Genomic DNA, 21,865 nt, shown 5'->3' on the forward strand with positions numbered 1-21,865 from the left:
TCTTTTAGGCGTCATGGTGACTTCCACAGGAAATGAGACTATAGGCTATGTTCCCATACCCAATAACAAGTAAGGAATTGAATCTAATAGCTCCCTGAAGTCCTGTATTGAGGACCTGTGTGACCAAGGCGATTGCCCTTTGCATGGGACGCACATCCTCCAAGACCTCAGATAAAGCCTCACCTGGAGAGATAAGCCATTTTCCCCACTGATTGGATTGCATTCACAGAATTCTAAGTAGTTGATCTAATGATGATTCCCCTTGGGTCTGCCAATGGACAAAAATGAGATAGAGAAGGATTAACGTCTGCTCAGTTGGTTTTCCCCTGAAACAATTCTGTTTCCTAAAAAGAGTGAATGAGTCTAACAAAAACAACAACAACAACAAACACCAACAAAATACAAAACAGACCTTATAGGATGCGGTGTATGTATCTGGTCTATCATATAAATATAACATTTATGCATCATCAAATATTAGTGGGTTATAAGCATTTATATCTGTGTTGGAGCTATTACTATAAATCTATGTATATCACTGGAAAATCACACACATCCTATTTAGAAAAGGTTGTTAGAGGTATACTCTGGATCTATTTGTTCTGCTTATGGCACATATACCGGGCAAGGAAAACCCCAGTGGGCACAGCATGAGAAGAATGAATGAGGCCTAAAAAAAATAAAAAAATCAAAGGACAGAGTCATATGTCAGCTCTATATAATCCTGGATTTTCAGGCTTGTCTTGAATTTGAAAAAGTATTAATTTTTAATATAATTTGTTGAATCTAGATAAATATGCTCTCCTACGTGTATTTTCATGGAACTATTCTATTGCATCGAATCTCAAACCAGAAAGACCTGCTTTGTTAAACTGTGCACTTAGACATTTATGATCTCACTGGGTAATTAGGAAAACTCTGAAGACAAAGCAAACAGCATCTTGGGAAGATAAGCCTGAGACTGCTCTATCAAGAAACATGTCAGCCTGTACACGTGTGCTAAGCTGGCCTTAAATAGCAAAACCACAAGCTCCTAGGTGCCTTGCCCATATCCTTCTCCTCTCCATAAGTCCCACTTATAGGCAAGCCTTAACAGTTTCACAGGTGCACCCAGGAACTGCCCCCCTGACCCACAGTGCCTGCTGCAAGGGATACGTTTCCCACAGCTACATTTCAGCACATCCTGGGCCACCCTGCTCACTGTCCAGCTAATGAAAACGAAGACCAATGCCATTCTTTAAAAGCAAAATCTGCTTAATACTGCTCAATAATGATCCTTATCCAAAAATAACTAGGGGTTAGGAGACAAAAAAAAAAAAAAATGGAAACATCTGTATGTTCCAAAGGTGTCTGATTTGGAAGAGAAAAGTCACAAGAACTAGGTAATAAAGGGTATGTGGTGGCCATAAATATCCTTTCTTTAGAGAATTTAGACTCTATCATGATTCATCAACATCTCACCGTCCATCTGCTGGCCTCAGAAGACCACCTGCCTCCCACATGTGAACCAAAGTTCTACACACTCCTTCCAATGTGCTTTATTTCTCAGTGATTCATGCTCAAGTCCTCAGCAAACTCCCAAAGCCAGAAACTTTAGAAAAATACTGTGGGTTGTTCACTAGAAAATGATAGTAGAGACACTGAAAAAGTTAACCTACACAATCATTCAGGATTCGTTGGGTGTCAACAGCATGCAAGGCACTGTGCTGCTCCTGTTATATTACTTATTCCCCCAAACTTTCACAGCCTGGAAAAGGTCCCATCTGTGTGGTGCCCATTTCATGGTTCAAGGCTGCCTTGACTTTGCCATGGGAATGGCACCTTTTAAGGATTTTGCACATACGTTGTTTTCTGTTCTTTTTGACAGAGAAGACTGGGGAGGAAGGTTGGCGTTGCTTCCAGCGTGTCCTGTAATTGGATTTATGTGCTTTGATATAATATAACAAAAGCTTTCTACATATTAGATAAATGACAATCTTTTGTTTTTATCAAGAGACAGTAGTAAAAGAGGCACAGGCAACACAACTGTCCTCCATGTGTAAGAAGAACACCATGATTAGGCCTTTTGGTTGTCTGAGTATATGATTGAAATGATTTGGAGATCAAAAAACGTCTTTTTGTTAGAAACCCAAACAAGAATTTTATGGGTAAAACAAAGAAAGTGAAGCAGAGATTAATATGATCTCACACGGACAAGATGAATACAAACCAAAGGCCAATGAATTTGAATACTTGAATTTGATTAACATGTATGTTGACTGTGCTCCCTTACTTTTGTCAATATATACAGTGGTTCTATGCAAATTACATTCTAACTCATTATCAAATTTAGAGCAAATTACGCAGCACACTCTGAGAGTTCAATAATGCGTGTCCACAGACTAGGTGGGACAGAGCGAAGGCTAAGTGGCCTCCACAGCCAGCTGCCTCCAACGGGTCCGTTCCCACCGCAGTGCTCTCTGAAACACTGAGCTAAAAGAGCAGACAGAAGACAAACTGTCACAGTTCCCTAAGACAGGTACTTGCTTTTATCAACACGTGGGCAAACCCTACAAGACACGGAAAAAGAATTACTTCTAGAGGCTCCTAACAGAATCTCTTGTGCGTAACAAGGCGAAGCATCGAGAATACTTGGAGAAACAACACACTGTGTATCTGCTCATTACCCCAAGTCCCTGGAGTGTACCACACAGCCTGAGTCGCGTCCCCTGGGAGAAGAGCATCCATGGTCCTGCATCTTGAGAGAAAAGGGAAGCTGGCAAGAATGTGTCTTCAATTCAAACGGTTCCTCCAGCAGCATCCATTCCGACAGTAACACACATGAGAACATCAGACGGTTACGAAGCATTATTTGGCAAAGACACAGCACCATGCCTATCACTGACTCACAACAGGTCCTCTAAGCCTCGGCTAACAGATTAAGTAAACATAGAAATATAGGTGTTTTTGTTTTGTTTTGTTTTTTCCTTTTTAAAGAAAGCTTGTTTATATCCTCTTTTACCATGAGATACACTGGGGAGTTTATTCAAGAATTTGCTGAGAGTCACATCCTTATTTTTCACGTTTCCAAGGTTCTTCCTCAACACTGCCGTCTGCTGACTTCCCGTTGGCTGCCAGAGTCACCTGAAAATAATCATCATCAACATCCAGCTTACAGGCCACGGACCAGAGAACCACCCGTGGTTACATGGAGGAGCACCGGCTCTGGCTTAGACCACGTGACTTTGGTATCGGTTTTAAATGTTGCCCCTTCCGACCAGATGTTGAGCTGGTCTTGGGTCTCAACACTGATTTGTGAACATTTCAAAAATACTTATTTGCCTTGAGGGCCTTTTGAGGGACTGGAGACGCTAGGCGATTCGGGGGATCACTTCTACTCTGCTTTGAGGGCTGTGGGGGTGTCTAACTCCTTATAGACCCATCACACAGGAACGCAGTGCTTAAACAATAGTGCCCATGTGCTACTCCATACAACCACGGAGAAAAAACACACCCAGAACTAGGCAGCTAGTTCTACTCATGCACGTGAAAGGTTCAGTTGCAAGAAGGCCAGGTGAATTTGACACATGTCCAATTTTAACACCAGAAGGCACAATGGTCTGGGGAGCAAATAAGCGATGCGGGTTTTACAAATGAAAAATAAAAAGGGGGGATTAAATGAGCGTGAGGTCATTTACTAATCAAATGCAACCAGCAGACTGTCTAGATTCTGCTTCCCCGGCTCTGAGCGAACTGAACCCTTCCACAGAATGGGAGGTTTCCCCCTCCACGTCTACATTTTTCCTAGCTTACCTTCCATCTGTCTGTCCTCAACGTCATGTGCAAACTTAAACCCACGACTGATATTCCACATAATGGAGAGACTGGATTTATGGAAGCATTAGAACATGGAGACATGACAAACGCAGCAATGTGTGAAAGAAATCTGCCCTTCCTCCCCGAGTGGAAGTGAAACGCATGCGTTATGGACACACACAACATGCTGGGAACAGAAAGCCCAGTGCCCCTCACGAACCAAGCGAGTGAAAATAAAAAGGAGTCATTCCTCCAGTCCCCATGAGGCCCCCCCATGCAAGCAGCAACTACCGACCACCTCCCGTGCAGTTACGATGATTAAAATACAAACGCTATTGCGTCACTTTCAAACTACTTCCCAAAGCGAGCGATTGGAAACAGAGAGACCAGGTGACATAACGATGCCTGATGTGGTTAAAGTTTGACCAGAGCTGCAGCAAAGTGGTTTCCCCTTCAGTGAACTGTCAGGAGGGACTGCCAGGAAGGAGCACGCTGTCTGCCTGGAGAAAGCGGCTGTCCTCTCTGACCTTGAATGTGCCCATTTGGCTTTCAGTGAGGAACCAGATCCGTGGCTGAGCAAAATTCTCCATCGCCGTGTGGTGCCTTTGGAAAACCACACAGCACTTGGGGGAGGGAGTTGTCCTTTTGTTGTGGTTTTGATGCTGGGGCCTGTGTTTGAACAGTGGCTGAGAGAGCAGCTTTTTTGGCATTTCCCTTTCTGGCTGGATAAAAGCAACCTGGGACTCCACTCCCCGATCCATTGCACCCTTCCTGCTCCAACCACCCGAGTAACAGAAAAGCAAACCCAGGGAGGGAACTGCCAGTCAGCATCGATGTCTCCCATCTCAGTTTTGAAAACAGGGAGACGGAGCGTGGACCAGAAGGACATTCAAAGGCATGAATCAATGTGATTCAGATATTCTGGGAAAGTGTGCTAATTCATCTCCATAGTTCTGGCTGCCTCCCCACATCCGTGTCAACTCCGCTAGTTGGTCTAGAGTGAGGAGCGCCAATTTGCCTCACCTAGCAACGTCTGAGGACCAACTCACCTTCCCTGAGCTGAACCCAATCTCCTCACTAAAAAAACCCAAACTGCCAAAATCGCCATGAGAGCAATATGGCTGCAGCATCATTTCTAAGACATGCTCAGTTTCACTACTTGACCATCTACATCAGGGGTGGGAAACCTTTTTTTGTTCTGCCAAGATCCATTGGGATATTTATAACATCATTCGCAGGCCATACAAAATTGTCGACTTAAAAATTAGCCTGCTAGATTTTTGTGGGTGAACTGCTGCTCTTCCATACTGCCGGCGGTATTGGAATAAACTCTCATAGATGACTAAAAAAATTATCCTGCTACATTTGATAGTTTAATTAACTCAGCCCTAATGCCTTGGCAGGGACAAACCAAATGATTTCTGAGGCCTTATACAGCCCACGGGCCGGATGTTCCCCGCCCCTGATCTAACTGCTCATTCAACAACAAGTGTGCAGGTGGTTGGTTGGGTAGTAGGTTATGGAGACTGAGCCACTATCTCTATGGAATTGTCCAGAAAAAAAAGATTACCTGAATTAAAAGCATAGGGTCAAGTGACCAACATCTCCTTTTTAGAACTTGAATTGTTTTGCTTAAAACAAATGAAGCAAATTTCTCCTGATATTCTTTAAGAAAAATAAAAATCCAGGAAGTCTGAAATCTAAGGATATCTCCATGCCTACATACCTTCTTCAATACATATCGTATACAATATTGCTAAGCCTCTTACAATGCCCCAATAAAGGTCACAGCATAGGCAATTAACCACTAGGAGTCTTCTTATACATAATTGCAAAATTAAAAAATATGCGATTTCATTTTGTTCCTTACTACGATGTGTCCTTGTATGGCAGTCATTTGGGATCAAAACTCATCACCACTTCAAAATTGTACATTCATTTTCCTGTGCTCCCATGCCTAATTCAAGGCTTTGCAGATAATGGCCACTCAATAAACACTTGATGAATGTGATAAAAATATATATGGTCATAGGAATGAGATGGGTTTGCTCAACTAAACCTCACAAGGCACACAATAAATACTTATTGAGTATAATAGAGCATAAAGCCATTCCTTGGGAATGTTGATCCTTGTTGATCCAAACCAACATTTTAATGGGAAATAATCCAGCACATTTATTTAGATGTACGAAATACTAACTTTCTAGGAAAATTGAGTATATTCTTTAGATACATCTGAATTACTAATAATTTAAGTCATTTTCATGAAGTCAATCAATTATGCAATTGCCTCCCGATGGATGGGGTCCCTAATTTGTATCAGAGCCCTGGTTCACTCACACATGGGCCTGATATAGAAGGGAGGAGCGAAAGGCTGTGGCTGGTCCATTAGACTTCTGGACCTATGCTGCAGTTCATTAGAGAGGATTACTTATGTGTCATCCTAAGTGGTCTGGCAGAAGCCATCGTATATATTTAGAATGACCCAGAGGTAACACATAAAGAAATCAACTATTAAATGAGATCTTATCAACAGGAATCAAAAAGGTATCAGAAATATCTGTTGGGTTCAAATTTTCCTCAAATGCTACCTGGGACCATTCTAGCAACCCAACCCTCAGAGCTGACTCTGCTCACCTGCCAGGGTTTCTCCAAGTTTGCTTCGCTCTGGTCATGACACTGCCTTTGACAATGTCAAGTTAGTTACAATGAAGGCTAGAAAGAGCTTATGGAGCTTGAAGACTCAGTACCCAATGGCTTAGGAGAGTCCAGAGCATCCATGCTTCAGGGAAGAGGGTGCTGCCGGGCAGTGTGTGAAATGTAGTGGTTTTTAGAAGACATCTATGAATGATCGTCCTGAAGGATAGTTATCCTTTACTTGAAAGTTTCCCCATACTTGGAGCAAAGGGACTGCCAGGTCACAACTCACATTCCCACCAAAATAATTAACCGAAAGCAGCTGCACAGTTATGTGGGCCCATTTTTGACCAATACATGATTCACAGCAGGAAGGAAAACTTGTGCTATATAAATCAAATGATTCTGGGTATTTCTCTTGGTGCTTCACTTGAGGAATACAGAAGTTGAAAACCAGCAAAACCCTAGAGACCACAAATACTTGGGCAAATTATTCAAGAAAAACAATCAAATTTGTGGAGTGGGTGGGTGGGGGAATCAGAATGAAAGTTTGCACATCATATGGATGAAAGAAGCAACTGATCGGCTCTTTCACTGTTAGACCTGTTGATTTCCAGCCATGTTAGACACAGAGTTAGATGATCTGGGACTCACGGAAGCTTGGGTTACATGATGCTTTAGAAAAATAAATGTGACAGTAATACATGCAGGGCTCTGGTGTTCATTTTAAGGAATTGAGCATGCACTATCATATACACGTCTCGATATCCATGAATGGGAAAGGTACCTTGCACTCATCTACTATGACAGAGTTGTGTGCCGCATAGACACATTGATTAGAGTTGCTTTCCCTATGGTTCTTCATGTCGTCATAAATGGACTGAGTCTTGGTCATTTCAATGTCTTCATGCGCTCGGTGCTGGGAGTCAATGGTATCCAGCTCAGACTTGGAGAGGTGATAGACAATCCCAGCCCCAAAAGAGTCGCCCACAACATTGACTGATGTTCTCATCCTGTCCCTGGAGAGAGAGAACAGAAAATCTTTAGTGAGGAAGCAGAATGCTATGGTAGTTGAGAGGTCAAGGTCTGGAACCAGAGACCTAGGGTTGAGTTCAGGCATTACCTTTCCCTCTGCCTGGTCTCAGGCAAGTTGCTTAACCTTAATTTCCCTGTTTGTCAGTTAGAGATAACAGTCATACTCCTCTTATAATCTTGTGTAAAAATTAAATGAGAAAATGTACATAAATTGTTTAGAAAATTGTCTGGTGACAGGTAGGAACCCAATAAACAATAGCAAAGAAAAAGGAGGAGGAGAAGGAGGGAAGGAATGACTCAAGGAAAATAACGTGTCTAGATCTCAGAATTAGTGCCCAGGCTCCAGACACTTCTAGCTGCATCCAGTATTCCTTTTTGTTTTGTTTTTAATACTCACCTGAGGATATTTTTCTACTGATTTTTGAGAGAGAGGGAAAGACAGAGAGAAACACCGATGTGAAAGAAACACATTGATTGGTTGCCTCCTGCACTCACCCTGACCAGGGCCCGGGCTGGGGAGGAGCCTACAACTGAGATATGTGCTCTTGACTAGAATCAAACCTGGGACCCTTCGGTCCTCAGGGTGACACTCTATCTACTGAGCCAAACTGGCTAGGGCTGCATCCAGTATTCTTGATTTAAATTGTTTGTAAAAGACTCCACTTCAAAGATTACTTCTACTTATTTTATTTATGAATTCTACAGTAAAGAATAACAACCTATGAATTCCAATAATAGAAAATTCATGTTTTTTTGTAAGGATTGGAACTAACACTACCTTTCCCCTGCACCCCAGGGTGACACACACATATACACAGACACAGCTGTTGGATAAGAAACTCAGCCACGATTTTCTTCCTGACCAATATGTGTAGTGATTATGCATCCTGGAAAAACCAAATTACTTTGTCTGGTTCTCTTTATTACCCTAAAATAATTAAATCTTTCCAAGTGCCTCTTGAACAAGAAACTATTAAGAAAAAACCTTTCTCAAATCTTGTTTTTCAAGTTCTGATTTAAAAAAAAATAGGATGGTTGATAACTCTCTCTTTTAGAAGATCAGCAACCGGAAAACTAATTAAGTTCTTAAGAGTAAGCTGTTCTCGCATCCATAAGTTCAAATGTTGATGAGACACTCAAAATCCTAGAGAATTGGACAGATACATGCAAGAAAATGAAACTAGACCACCAACTTACACCATACACAAAAATAAACTCAAAATGGATAAAGGACTTAAATGTACGACGGGAAACCATAAAAATTCTAGAAGAATCCAAAGGCAACAAAATCTCAGACATATGCCAAAGCAATTTCTTCACTGATACAGCTCCTACGGCACTTGAAACTAAAGAGAAAATGAACAAATGGGACTACATCAAAATAAAAAGCTTCTGCACAGCAAAAGAAACCATCAACAAAACAACAAGAAAGCCCACTGCGTGGGAAAACATATTTGCCAATGTCATATCTGATAAGGGCCTAATCTCCAAAATTTATCGGGAACTCATACAACTTAACAAAAGGAAGATGAACAATCCAATCAAAAAATGGGCAAAGGATCTAAATAGACACCTTTCAAAAGAGGACATTCAGAAAGCCAAGAGACATATGAAAACAGGCTCAAAGTCACTAATCATCGGAGAGATGCAAATCAAAACAATAATGAGGTACCATCTCACACCTGTCAAATTGGCTATCATCAACAAATCAACAAACGACAAGTGCTGGAGAGGATGTGAGAAAAAGGAACACTCGTGCACTGCTAGTGGGAATGCAGACTGGTGCAGCCACTATGGAAGACAGTATGGAGTTTCCTGAAAAAACAAAAAATGGAACTCCCATTTGACCCTGTGATCCCACTTCTAGGAATATATCCCAAGAAAACAGAAACACCAATCAGAAAGGATATATGCACCCATATGTTCATAGCAGCACAATTCACCATAGCTAAGATCTGGAAACAGCCTAAGTGCCCATCAGTAGATGAATGGATTAGAAAACTGTGGTACATCTACACGATGGAATACTATGCTGCTGTAACAAAGAAGGAACTCTTACCATTTGCAACGGCATGGATGGAACTGGAGAGCATTATGCTAAGTGAAATAAGCCAGTCAATGAAGGAAAAATACCACATGATCTCACTAATTCATGGATAATAAAGACCATTATAAACTTATGAACAAAAATAGATACAGAGGCAGAGCTGCCTCAAACAGACTGTCAAACTGCAGTGGGAAGGCTGGGGAGGGGAGGGGGGCAGAGGGGGGGGGGTAAGAGATCAACCAAAGGACTTATATACATACATATAAGCATAACCAATGGACATAAGACACTGGGGGGTAGGGGAGGCCAGGGGATTGTAAAGGGCGGGGGGGAAAAAGGAAACATATGTAATACCCTTTGTAATACTTTAAGCAGTAAAACTAAAAAAAAAAAAAGGAAAAAAAAATTACAAATTGGTAGTTATAGAATAGTCATGGGGATGTAAAGTTGGGAAAAAAAAAAATCCTAGAGAGAAGAATGCTGGAAAACCGCGCGCACACGCACACACACACACACACACACACACACACAAGGGTGGGGGCGGGGAAGGAAGGAAGAAGGATTTTCAGTAAAGACTGTGGTGAGACATCTTAGCGCAGGTCAGGGAAAAAGCTGGTATTTGAATCCAAGTTAGGCTGCCTCCAGAGTCCATGCTTTTTCTTAACTACTATCAGGTATTTTTTTTTCCCTCATACCCTTTTACTGGGGCTTCTTAGCAATCTCTACAAGTGCCTGATTTTGTGAATGACCTCAAGACTCCATCTTTATTCATGTTTTCAGGGGGAGATAGGAGCTGAGACAATGAGCCACAGAGAAGAGAAAAATAATACATGTGAAATCTAGGCAGTAGAAGCACTCAGGAGCATTCAGGGTGGCTAATGAGAGGCAGAAAGTAAGAACTGACCAAATCATGTAAGGCTTTATCAGCCCATTTTGGGAGTTACAACTTTATCCCAAGGGTAATGAGAAGCCATTGAAGAGAAAGATCACCAATGTTCCATTCTGAAGAATGAACTGATGAAGGACAAGACAGAGCAAAGTCCACTTAGTGAAGAGGTGGTGGGTATGAAGAAAGATGAATCTGAGATTTAGGAGACAGAGTTACAGGACTTGAGAATTGATTGGTTATAGAGAAGAAAAGAGTTAAGGATTTCCAGTGGACATTGCTACCATATTTATGGGTCATAACTGATTGGGGTGGGAAAGATTCTGGTGTCATATTGAGTGTGAGAGCCTTGACCTAGCAGAGGGGAGATGGCCCACAAATGGTTTGGAGTGTGGACTAAAGATCAAAAGGGACATGTGAGCTGCAGGTAGTGAATAGGAAGTCTACACCTAGAGCGGCCATGGGTGGATGCCAAGGGCATGTTTAGTTTAATTCTTGGAGAGAATGTAGAGTGACAAGAGCAGACAACACTTAAGGAATGTGTGAAGGAACAAGAGTCAGCAAAGGTGAAAGGAAAGTAGAAGAGTTTTGGGGGAAGCTTGTTTCAAAAATAAGGGTGTGATCGACAATGCCCACTACTACCTAAAGCTCAGGCAACATAAGAAAAAGAAGTGTCTCTTGGTTGTAGCAACCCAGAGGCAAATATTGACAGGCAAGGGCACCTTCAATACAGAGGCAGAGAGAGACGTCAGCTCCCCATAAGTGGTACATTGACCAAGAGGTGAGGGTGGGGAGACATTACAGATAATCAACATATTCAGGAAGATGACTGAGAAGGTGAAGAGAAGGAATGGTAGATGGAGGGAGACGGAAGATAAAAGAATTTTTGCTTTGTCTTTGAGGCCACCAGGGGAATATCTGGCCAACTCTGGGGAAATCCGACTCTGGCCAAAAGCAGGGTATGAGAGTTTATGGTTCACATGTGGAAAATTCCTTCACAGGCCAATACTTTCATTTTCTCTTGCAACCTGCTCTGAGCATTTAGGAAACCCTGCTGACCCCAGGAGCTTTTAGGCTACTTGGTAAAGAGAATTTTAGAGCATCTGACACTATCCTTGGGTCTGGATGCTGTGTCAGGACTGTGAGAAGGAGGAGAGATGAGAGCAGAATGTTTTACTGGATTGGATTCACGACAGATGACACAGCTTTTGGAGCCACCAGGAACCAAAGCCAAGAGAGGGATTTGAATAACCTGCTTCACGCTGAGGCACTGGGTCTGGCTCCCTGGAAGAAAAGCCAAGGTGTCTGCCTCTCCTGTCTACCTCTTGATCTAAATCCTCTGGCAAGAGGACATGGACTTGTCTGAAAGTCCTGCTTCTCACAGAAGAACAGAGTCGGGGACGCAAAGTCACCCAATATTCACCTGCTTCCTTCTATTGGGTCGAACCGTATGAAATTGCCATTTCTATAAGTCCTGTAATGTTTCATATGATTCAACTTAACATTCATACAAACAAGCCATCGTGCCTGCCTCTCAGAAGGCAGGGTGCCCAGTGTGACAGAGGGGTCACCTGAGGCTCCAGAGCTGAGAAGGCTGGCACAATTCTGGGACTCCAAGGGCTTAAGCCACTTGAGTTTGGGGAGGGAAGGAGAGCCCACAGAAGCACTGGCTGAGTATGGATTTGGATTCGAGCCGGGATTGCCATCCTGGCTCCGGCAGGGCAAGTTACTTAGCCTTCCCCGCTCAGCTTTGTCCTTTGAAAAACAGAGAAAGTAATACCCACCTCCAGGCATGTTGAGAAGAAAATAACTAACTGCTTGTCATCTGAGAGGTCCTCTGCCAAACTCTGCATCTAAAAGACCTGGCACGGCGCCTGACACAAACGCAATGCTCAACCCTGGCTGCTCATCATCATCATTGTTTTTTATTATTATTATTATTATCATCATCACCATCATCATCATCATCATCATCATCATTATTCCAACTAATAAGGGGAGTATCTTTTCCTCTTTTATTCCTCCACCAAGTCTTATACATTTCTTTTTTTACATTTAGTACATTCTGTTGGGATTTTTTGACCATATCTGTCCCCATTACTAAACTGTAAGTTCTTTGAGGGCTGGTACCATGTTTTATCTCTTTAAGACATACATGGGCAGGTTCGGGGGAAGGGGACAGGCAGGTGTGTGAAGGAGGCTGGGTGGTGGGGGAATGGATTGTTAGTTTAAGAGGGCAGATTAAGTCTAGAAAAATAACTGTTTGTTTTTTAGGAAACATCAGTTGGATGTTTTGGTGGGGAAAAGTTAGGACTCTGGGAAAGATCTACAAAGAAGAGGGAGAGCCAGAGAGCCAAGTGACCTCACCTATGGAAATCAGAGCGGTGACGTGAGAGCTGGGGAAAGATGTGCAGACAGAGGGCAAGGAGGCCCAGCACGATGGGGAGAGACTGAGGCTGGGGTACACATGAGTAGGAGAGATTCCCAGGGGAATGTAGGGAGAGATTCCTAGGGGTGGGGAATGCTGAAGGATTTTCTTTTTTAAGAAAAGGGATGCCTAATATTAAACTTTTATTTTTTGTGCTATCTAAAGTTATTAACAGTGATTACTTCAGAGAAACAAGGCTTGAGATTATAGGGGTGGAAAAACTGTCCCTCCTTCCCCTCTAGGTTCCTTGCTGGTCTAATGATGAAATGAACATAAAACAGATGAACAGGAAGAAAACAAGTTTAATTTTGTACATATGGGAGCCCCATAAAAATATGAGACTCCCAGAAGTCAAGCAACGAGGCTCATATACCATCCTGAGCTAAGGGTAAGGGCTGGGGCTGGAGTTTCAAAGGGAAGGAAGAGGATTCACAGGAAGATGAGAAGAACAGATGTTTGGTAAACAGATGTTTGCCCTGCCACACAGATTAGTCTCTTAGATTAAAAAAAAAAAAGTTATCTCTGGTAAGAGTTCTCTTCCTAGTACAGGCCCCCTTTCTAGACTCTTTCAGCAGTTCAGGGGGAGGTAAAAAGTTTTTCCTAAATCTGCTGGGTCTTGATTACCTTCAACTGAAAATAATCCACATGCCAAGTGGAACATTTCAGGTTGGCCTGTCCTGCTCTCCTTCATGATCCAATTGTAGGTGAAGGAGATTTTTTTCCTTTTTCATTTTATAACTCTTTGGAGATTTTCCCCTCCCCTTGTTTTTCCGTGAGCATGTATTTCCCTGGTGAACCATTAAAGAATGATTTTGCTGTGCAGAACAGTCACCCTACTGCCCTGATCTGCAATTATACTGCATTGAATCAGGGACAGTTTGTCAGAGGAGGGGAGGACTAAGTAGAAAAGGGTCACAGTCCATGCAGAGGTTGACAAAGACTAGAGATGAGGTAAGATGGAGGGGGAAAATGAGCAAAAGACTTCAACCTAAGCCCTTGGAATGTTCAGAGATATGGTGAATGTAAGAATAGCTTTTCTTTTCCACCAGATGTGTGTGTGTGTGTGTGTGTGTGTGTGTGTGTGTGTGTGTGTGTGAGAGAGAGAGAGAGAGAGAGAGAGAGAGAGAGAGAGAGAGAGAGAGGTTGATTGTGTGCATGTGTCAGAATAAGAAGTGAGAACCCAAATTGGCAGGCCTGGAACCCCCAAGGAACAACAGCCTGATCATCTGGGTTTGAACTCCAGTTTAGTCATTTAATATCCACTAAACTGGGATAGGTTACTTCTCTCTGAGCCTCAGTTGCTCACCTGTAAAATAGGCATAATACTATTAGCTGCTTCAAAACTTGCTTCGACTTTTAAAGGAGTCCATGTAAAGTGCTTAGAACAATGTCTAACACTTAAGGAGCACTCACTAAAAATTAGCTAGCTGCCTGCGTCCCTCCCATCAGTTTTCATTGTATGGATGCGTGAACTGTCAACCCTGTCAACTGGTGCTCAGAAAAGTATAGAGATGCTCGACTACGCACAATCGAGAACTCCTGCTCCCCTTCCCTGTCTCTAGACCATTGCTTCTGCAAGTGAGGTCCTGGACAGTATCATCAGCATCACCTGGGAACTTGTTATCAATGCCCATTCTTGGTCCCTTCAACCCCCGCCCCCCCCACCTTCTGAATCTCCAGGAGAGATTGGTGCGTGCTCAAGTTTGGGAATCATTGCTCTATCTCTTCCAGGGAGGGATGCTAACAGGGGTGAGTCACAGTATCCCCTGCAGGGTGGAGGCCCTTTAAGGCCTTCCTTATAAGTGCCATCTCAACTATATCCAAACTAATAAAGGTGTCCCCGGAAATGACCTCACCAGCAGCCTCATGTGATAAATGGGCCATTATTCCCTCAGCTTTCACTTTACTGTGGCTTTTCTTTTCCCACCTGTGGCCAGACCCAGGTATTTATCCCTTCTCCCTGGTACAGGCTCCCAGTTTTCACTCCATCCTGTCTCCTCACAGTGAGAGGGGTGTCAGCCAGGCCGCTGAAAAATATCTGCCAAGGATTCCCAACACAAAGAGTTTCCTGGGCTGTGGGGAAGGTTCTAGTTTTACCAGCCCTGCCCATCCGGTGTTCCTAGGACTCGGGCACTTTTTGGGGCCCAGAATCTTGGTTTTCACCATGACATTTACAGAGCAGCTAGCCTGCCCTTTGGAAAGCGCCCAGGGCTTGGCGGACAGTGATGGGGTGGCTGATCTCCAGCAGTTGGCAAACAGCGTGGCACATTAAATGTCACTGCAGGCTTTGTTTGGTTTTAAATTGAAAAATTGCTAGAGTTATGAAAGCTTATCATTCTTGCCTAGAGGAACAAACATCCCACTCTACCCCGGAAATGAGCAGCCTCCCCCGATCTCAACTCATCCCCCTGCGCCACTCTCACACTAACGGGCACCCAACCGCCATGGAGCCCATGACTAAGAGCGTGTTTCCGGAACGTCTCTTGCTGCTGGGAAAGAATGCGGCACCATTACTAATGCAAAGCAGGTCTGACCTACCTACGCACAGACCCCTATGCACATTTTCCCAGGATCCTCTACCCTTCCTTTTTCTTCTCTTCTTAAAAGGAACATTCATGCTTTTTTTTTTTTGTATGCAAACATCCATCACCTGCAGAATCCTTGTCCGAGTCTTACAACTAGGAGGACACTCAGGGCACTGGGTCTCTAGACTCTGCTTTCGAAGTGATAAGTTATTGTTCCCTATACACACGATGAGGTCCAGAGGGTAAGCACCTGCCCAAAGTCCAGAGAGTAAGTGTAGAGCTCGGACCCCGGGCACCTGCCTCTTTCTTCTCTTCCCCTGACCACTAGAGAGCAGACCCCAGAACTTGAGGACAGCTCTTCACTCCCTCGTTCCTTTCCAGCCCAGCCTGGGACCAAATTTAGTGTCACCAATATAGTTAATCCCAACGTGTCATCATTGTTGTTGTTATTCAGCCAACTCCCTTCTACTAGCGCATTTCAGACCTGGAGTGAGGGCGCCCCACTCTCTATGCAAGTGTGAGCATGCGAGCACCTGTGGGGTGATCTGGGAGGACCCAGCCCTCCTTTTCCATTCGCTAGCATTTAGGTCAAAAGTAGGCAGGGTCTTGGATGGTTCATGATCTGAGTCTTATCCAACAGGCTTGACTGCCAAGAAGCCCAGGCCCACAATGGCTGACCTCCTGGGACGAGAAAACTTGAATTCTAAAAAGTGGCTGAGACCTTGATTGTACCCCATTTGTCCCTACTTAGGCTTTTTGTGTTGTTTTGTTTTGTTTGTTTTAATCCTGGGAAGAGGAAAAAAACAGGTCAAACAAAAAAATCCTCTGGTTAGCATGTAGAACCAGCCATGACCCTAATCGGTCTGTCTTCTCCAACCTTTCCAACTCTGGACCTCTCCAACTCAGCTTCCCACTGTTAGACTTGCTTGGTACTAACTAGGATGCTGTGTGGGCTGGGGTGCAGGGCCCTGACCTGGCCACACAAGCTTGCCTGTGCCTCAGGCGAGAGACCTGACCCTTCTGATTCCTGGTTGCCTCTGTGAAACACACACTAGGGCTCTTTAGGAATTAATTGTCAACAGGTGTGAAAAACGCTGTGGTACCCACAAATACAAGCTCCTTTTTTTCATTCCTGGATAACATTAGTGCATTTTCCCCCCAGTCAAAAGCATTTGCATTATAATTGGGGGGAGGCAGGTTCTATAAGAATAATTTTTAAAAGATGAATCTCTAACAGTGAATTTGGGGCCTCAGAAATAAGCCCAAGAAAATACTAGGCAATGTCATCACAGTAAGCAAGGGGTACTTGATGACAACACAGGTTTGAGAGGCTCAAGGGACAAAGAGGTGAAGGACTAAGTAAACAAAGTCACAGGAGAACTAGATGAGATTTTAATAACTCACTCTGTCTTTGCTTTTGTGTAGAAAGGGCCCTGGTTGTTATGTACGCAGCAATTCCGTGGTTGCATTTATTAAACACCTACTGTGTGCTCTGTCCCCAAACCATTGCCAATGTTGTTATTTTCCCTTTGTCTTCCTCCCCAAATCCTACCCCACTCCTTTGTCTCCTTCAATCCTATTCTCCCTTAGTGCTTCCAGCTGTACCCCACCACCAGACCTCAGCTGCCCATGGCTGCCTTGTCTGCAAATGTCATAAGAAAGGGGTTGTGACAGGGCTTGAAGAACAACCAAGCTAGCATGAGCCCCCTCCCCATCACCACCATCTGAGAGAGATGGGCAGAGACAGATAAAAGTTAATTTCACATGCTCTTCACCTTCCCGCTAAAGGCATTTCCAGAGAACTTCTCTGGTGACAAAAGAATGAGTCAGGAAGATTCCTAACTTTCCTTACAAATCTCCTGACTAAGGAGAATATGTCCAGGAAGCCACTTCTCATTTTAACCTAAACCTCCATGGCAGGCAAGTTTTATGAAGAGACCAGGCTATCTTCTAGTCTTCCCTGATGCCCTTCATCCTTTCACCCACGGGCATGGTTCTCTCTTTAAAGTATCAGAGGGAGGAACTTATTTTAGCACCAGGAAACTCAAGTCCATAAAATGTGGCTTCTGGCTTTTAAAATCGATGCCAGTCATGTCAGAAGAACTGCCACTGGCATGTGGAGCAGTTTTTAAAATGTGTACTTTAGCCACGGACCTCTGTGCCAGCCCTTGCCACTCTGTGCCTCTGACATTGAAGTCAATGGCACCAACCAGCCCCTGTCATACAGCTCCAAGGCTGGTCAGGAGGCACCTGTGTACAGCCCACAGAACATCAGAGCCCTAATGCGCCCTTAGCAAGGATTGATTACAATCTCCTTATCGGGAACCATCTGGCTAGACTGGCCCACCTTTGTGAATGTGGAGGGCATGCCCTACACTAGGAAAATGTCCTTCACTGAGAAAGGTGTTGGACTATGTGTGCAGTCAAGTTCAAGCTTCTCTTCATGGCCTTTAAGGATGTCCATCTTGCCTGACCTTTTGGCACTTCCTGCCTCACACCTTGTGCTCCAACAATACTAAACCACTCAATGGTCCCCACAATGCCTCAGAGCCTTTGTATGGGCTGTCCTGATTGGAATGTCCTATTTCCCCTTCCGTCTACCAGTATGTATACCTGGGCAACTTCTACCTACTAGTTGAGATTCAGCTCAACTATCACTGCCATTATAAACTTAAATATGGTCATAGTTATGAATGTGGTGGCCTCCAAAACCAAGCAGCCCTAGGGTAAAATCTCTGTTCATTTCCAGGTCACATTACCACCCTAAACCTCAGCTTCCTCATCTAAACTTGGGGAGTAATACCACCAAACTTTCAGTTGTCAGAGGAAGATGTAAAGCGCTCAGTTGAGTAGCTGGCATATAGTGAGCACTGAAATTCAGTAGCCATGCTCATTGTTTCCTGATCTCTCTGCTCTGCCTTCCCATCCTAGACTGGGATGTTGCCTCTGTCACTATCCTTTTAATAACTCTATTGAAGAGTAAGTCACATACAATACATGTAAATTTTCAATGCATTGTTTCACAAATGTAGACACCTATACACACCTATGCATATGGAACACTCTGTTACTCCTAAAGATTTCCTTGGGCCAACTTCCCAATTAATCCTCTAGCCCCTACCCCTGGGCTCAGGCAACCAAGGATCCCTTTCTATTGCAAGGTATTATAATGCCTTTCATAGAGCTTCATCTAAATGGAATCATATAGTATATACTCCTTTGTGCTTCATTCACTCAACATAATGGGTTGAGATCCTTTGCGTGCAGTAGTAGTTGGTTACTTATTGCTAAGCTTCTATCCTTGCATTATAATTTCTATCTGATTCCTCCACTAGACTGTGAGGCCCTCAAAGATTCAATCCTTTTTTTCCCCTTTGGTTTCCAAATCAGCACTCAGTAAATGTTAGAGGGGGTGGGGCGGGGGGGGGGGGAAGTGAGGGAGTTGCAAAAAGGATCAGCTAAGCTCTTGGCTGCAACCTTGCATCTAGTTCACCCCTGGAGGCAGTATTCACGTCCCCAGAAGAACCCCGTGTGCAAACACTTACAGCAGCCAGTCCACAGCCACCAGCAGGCTGATGTCCTCCGTTGGCAGGCCCACGGCTGTCAGAATGAGGAGCATGGTGACCAGTCCAGCGCTGGGGATACTGGCTGCGCCGACGCTTGCCAGTGTGGCCGTGAGGCTGTGAGAACAGAAAAGGTCAGGTCACGGGAGGAGAAAATGGCCTTGGCAAAACCATCTCTGGCAATTTTAAGCTTTCATGTTCCTTGCAATCATAAATTCCCTTTTCTTCCCAAGAAATAGCAAAATCTAGAGTTCCAAGACCCAGGAATTGGGATCTATTTGGATTCTGCTTAACTGCAATGGAAACTTATAAATTCATGGGTGGGAGCCTTATCCCCATCATGATTGATATTCAAGTAGCCTAGTCTATCACAGGCTAAAATAAAATAAGCGTGGCTCTAAAATCAGGTAAGGAAATATTAAAGAAGAAAAACAAGGCACTTTAATGCTCCCACAGGAAGACCACTGCATTCTGCTTACGCCTTTATGTCTCTGTGAGCACCAGAGACTTCTGGACTACGTGGCAAGAATCTGAGAAGACCATGGCCAATGTTAACATGAGAACTCAGAATAGCAAATATCCAGACCCAGTGGACATCGGGGGAACAAATCAACAGATTCCAAATGACATTAGGCTTCAGATGCCTGGACAGTTCATCATGGACTGGAAAATCCATTATTCAGACAGAGGGTGCCAAGAAATGATAATGAAATAACAGAAGGTTTCTTTTTGAGGCATCTCGTCATTTGCTTTCCAAGCAATGCCAAGGGCATGCCCAGTGCCATTTTGAAGTTATCTCTGGAAGAGGGGTTAATCTAGGCTTCATGCTCCCTGTGGAGACTCCAGGGGCCTCTGTGGTTCAGCAAAGGGCAGTGACTTTGTCTCCTCCTTTCTAGATGCCATTTATAAAAGCTGTCATTTCTAAATGGAAGGATGCTTCTGAAAATACAGATTCCCAACTTGCTTTTGTGGGTGCTGGAAAGAAAGGGGGGCTGATTTCTTTGCAGTAATAACATTCTAGAGTTTCCAGAGGAGCTCCGCCAGGCTCCTAAACTGGGGTAACCAAGTCTAGACCGTGAGTGTAACCAAGCACAGAATCCTGGGGTCTTCCAGTTGGGAGGGACCTGAATTTATCTAATCTCACATATGAGGAAAGGAAAGCCCTGGGACATTTTGTGGTAAGCCTTATCCTTCCATATGGTCCTCCTTCCACACTTAGGCCTGTTACAGTAAAGACACCTTCCCTTGGCGGGATCTACAGAACTCATCTGTGCTCTTCCCTGCCCCACCAATACGGTGTTGGTGTTAGGGTTTAGGGAACTCCATTTTCCCTGGACCCATCTGGGTCACAGGAAGTAGCAATGTGCTGTGATCCTCATTGAAGGTTCTGGAGTTGAACGACCTGGGTTCAAATCCCAGCTCTGCCACTTATTCCCCACATGACTTTAGGCAACTGAAACGCTTTGTGTTTTGATTTCCTTATTTGAGAAAAGGAGATAATCATGGGGTCTCACGCACGGGGTCCTCAGGAGCTAATAAATAAAAAGCACTTAGAAGATACCAGGCACATTGTAACCCCCCCCCCCCCAATAAATGTCCAATATTATTCTTATTGGGAAATCTCCACAGGGTGAGGCTGCTTTGCAATGAAAACTTCCCTTAAACCCCAAGAGCTGGAAGGTGGGAATTCTCAGCCACATCCCTGACACGGATAAAGCACCAGGGAAGGGGAACTCCCCAAGTTCCAACCGTCCTGGCCTCAGCTTTACAACCCCAGCTGCTTCTGTTATGAGTCACTCTTACACATGCCTGTGCACTATGGCCACATTGTCTGGTTACCACTTGGTTGTGTGTGACAAATTCTACAAAGAGAACACTTCCTGGCAGCTGGGTCCCCCTCAGTTCCTCCACCCCAATCATGTCCTTATGGGCTGAGTGTCCGTGCAATTCCAAGTCCTGCAGAAGCTCCCTGAGCAGTGAGCTCTCTTCCATTCCTTTGTCCCTTTTCCTGTCCTTCCTTTCCCTGGCTCACATCTCTAGGGCTGGTTCTGGGATGCTGTGCAAGGTACTTACACACATTAGCAGAACCTCAAGATAGCTCTGCAAAGTTCATATGGTAGTACTTGCTCTCCAGCAGGAAATTATGGATCAATGGGTGGAGAAACATAGAGTCCCACAGCTCAAACATGGTCTGCTAGGATTTGAACACTCACCTGCCTCATTCCAATGCCATGCTATTCCTGCTGTCCCTTGATTCTCCCCACATTAAAAACTCTGAGTTAATGAATCCCAACCACTTGGCCACTGGTCCATTCTCCCATCTCTATGTTCTCATTTAATGGTGTGAACTCGATGGGCGGTGTGGTTGTCTTCAAGGCCAGGAACTCAGGGACCAGAAATCATCTTTGCTTGGCTCCAAAAGAAGGGGCTTCACTAAGGCACCCTTTTCATCTTTGAGTTTTAAAACAAGGGGGGCTGGCAGTCTCACATGCAGTTAGGACATGATTTAAAAGGCCTGATACTCTGACCTGAAGCATGTCTTCCCTCACTACGTCGCTGTCATATTTGCTTTCATGTTCTAGGAGTATTATATTTCATTTAGTATCAATAACAGTAATAATAACGGTAGCTAACATTTATTGACAGGTGACTATGTACAAGGCACAATGCTCTCAACCTCCCTAGACTATGTGATTATTGTTCCCACTATACAGATGAGGAAACGGAGGCTCCTGTATAGTACTGCTATGAACTGAGTTATATTTCCCCAAAATTCATTTGTTGAAGTCCCACTCTCTAACGTGATGGGCTTTGACGAGGTAATCAGGTCATGAGGGTGGAGCCCTTATGATGAAATTAGTGCCCTTATAAGAGGAAACTTAAGAGGTCAGCTATTTCTGTCCACACACGAGGACAGACCATGTAGGCAAAAACACCGAGGAGAAGGTC

At 44.0% G+C, this 21,865-nt stretch overlaps 1 protein-coding gene across 4 annotated transcripts in view; it reads right to left on the reverse strand.

Moving 5' to 3' along the window:
* Nucleotides 1–782: 782 nt before the first annotated feature.
* Nucleotides 783–21,865, reverse strand: part of SLC1A2 (solute carrier family 1 member 2) — a 121,196-nt gene continuing 100,113 nt past the window's right edge. For all 4 annotated transcript variants that reach the window (XM_081100441.1, XM_081100443.1, XM_081100442.1 and 1 more), the window contains 3 exons: nucleotides 18,899–19,033; nucleotides 7,220–7,451; nucleotides 783–3,123 (listed from right to left, as the gene is read on the reverse strand). In XM_081100441.1, coding sequence (XP_080956567.1) covers nucleotides 3,052–3,123; nucleotides 7,220–7,451; nucleotides 18,899–19,033 — 439 coding nt within the window. In that variant the 3' untranslated portion in view covers nucleotides 783–3,051. The remainder of the gene's footprint in view (nucleotides 3,124–7,219; nucleotides 7,452–18,898; nucleotides 19,034–21,865) is intronic.

The sequence above is a fragment of the Myotis nattereri genome (assembly GCF_964212035.1).
Source record: "Myotis nattereri genome assembly, chromosome: 9".
NCBI lineage: Eukaryota > Metazoa > Chordata > Mammalia > Chiroptera > Vespertilionidae > Myotis > Myotis nattereri.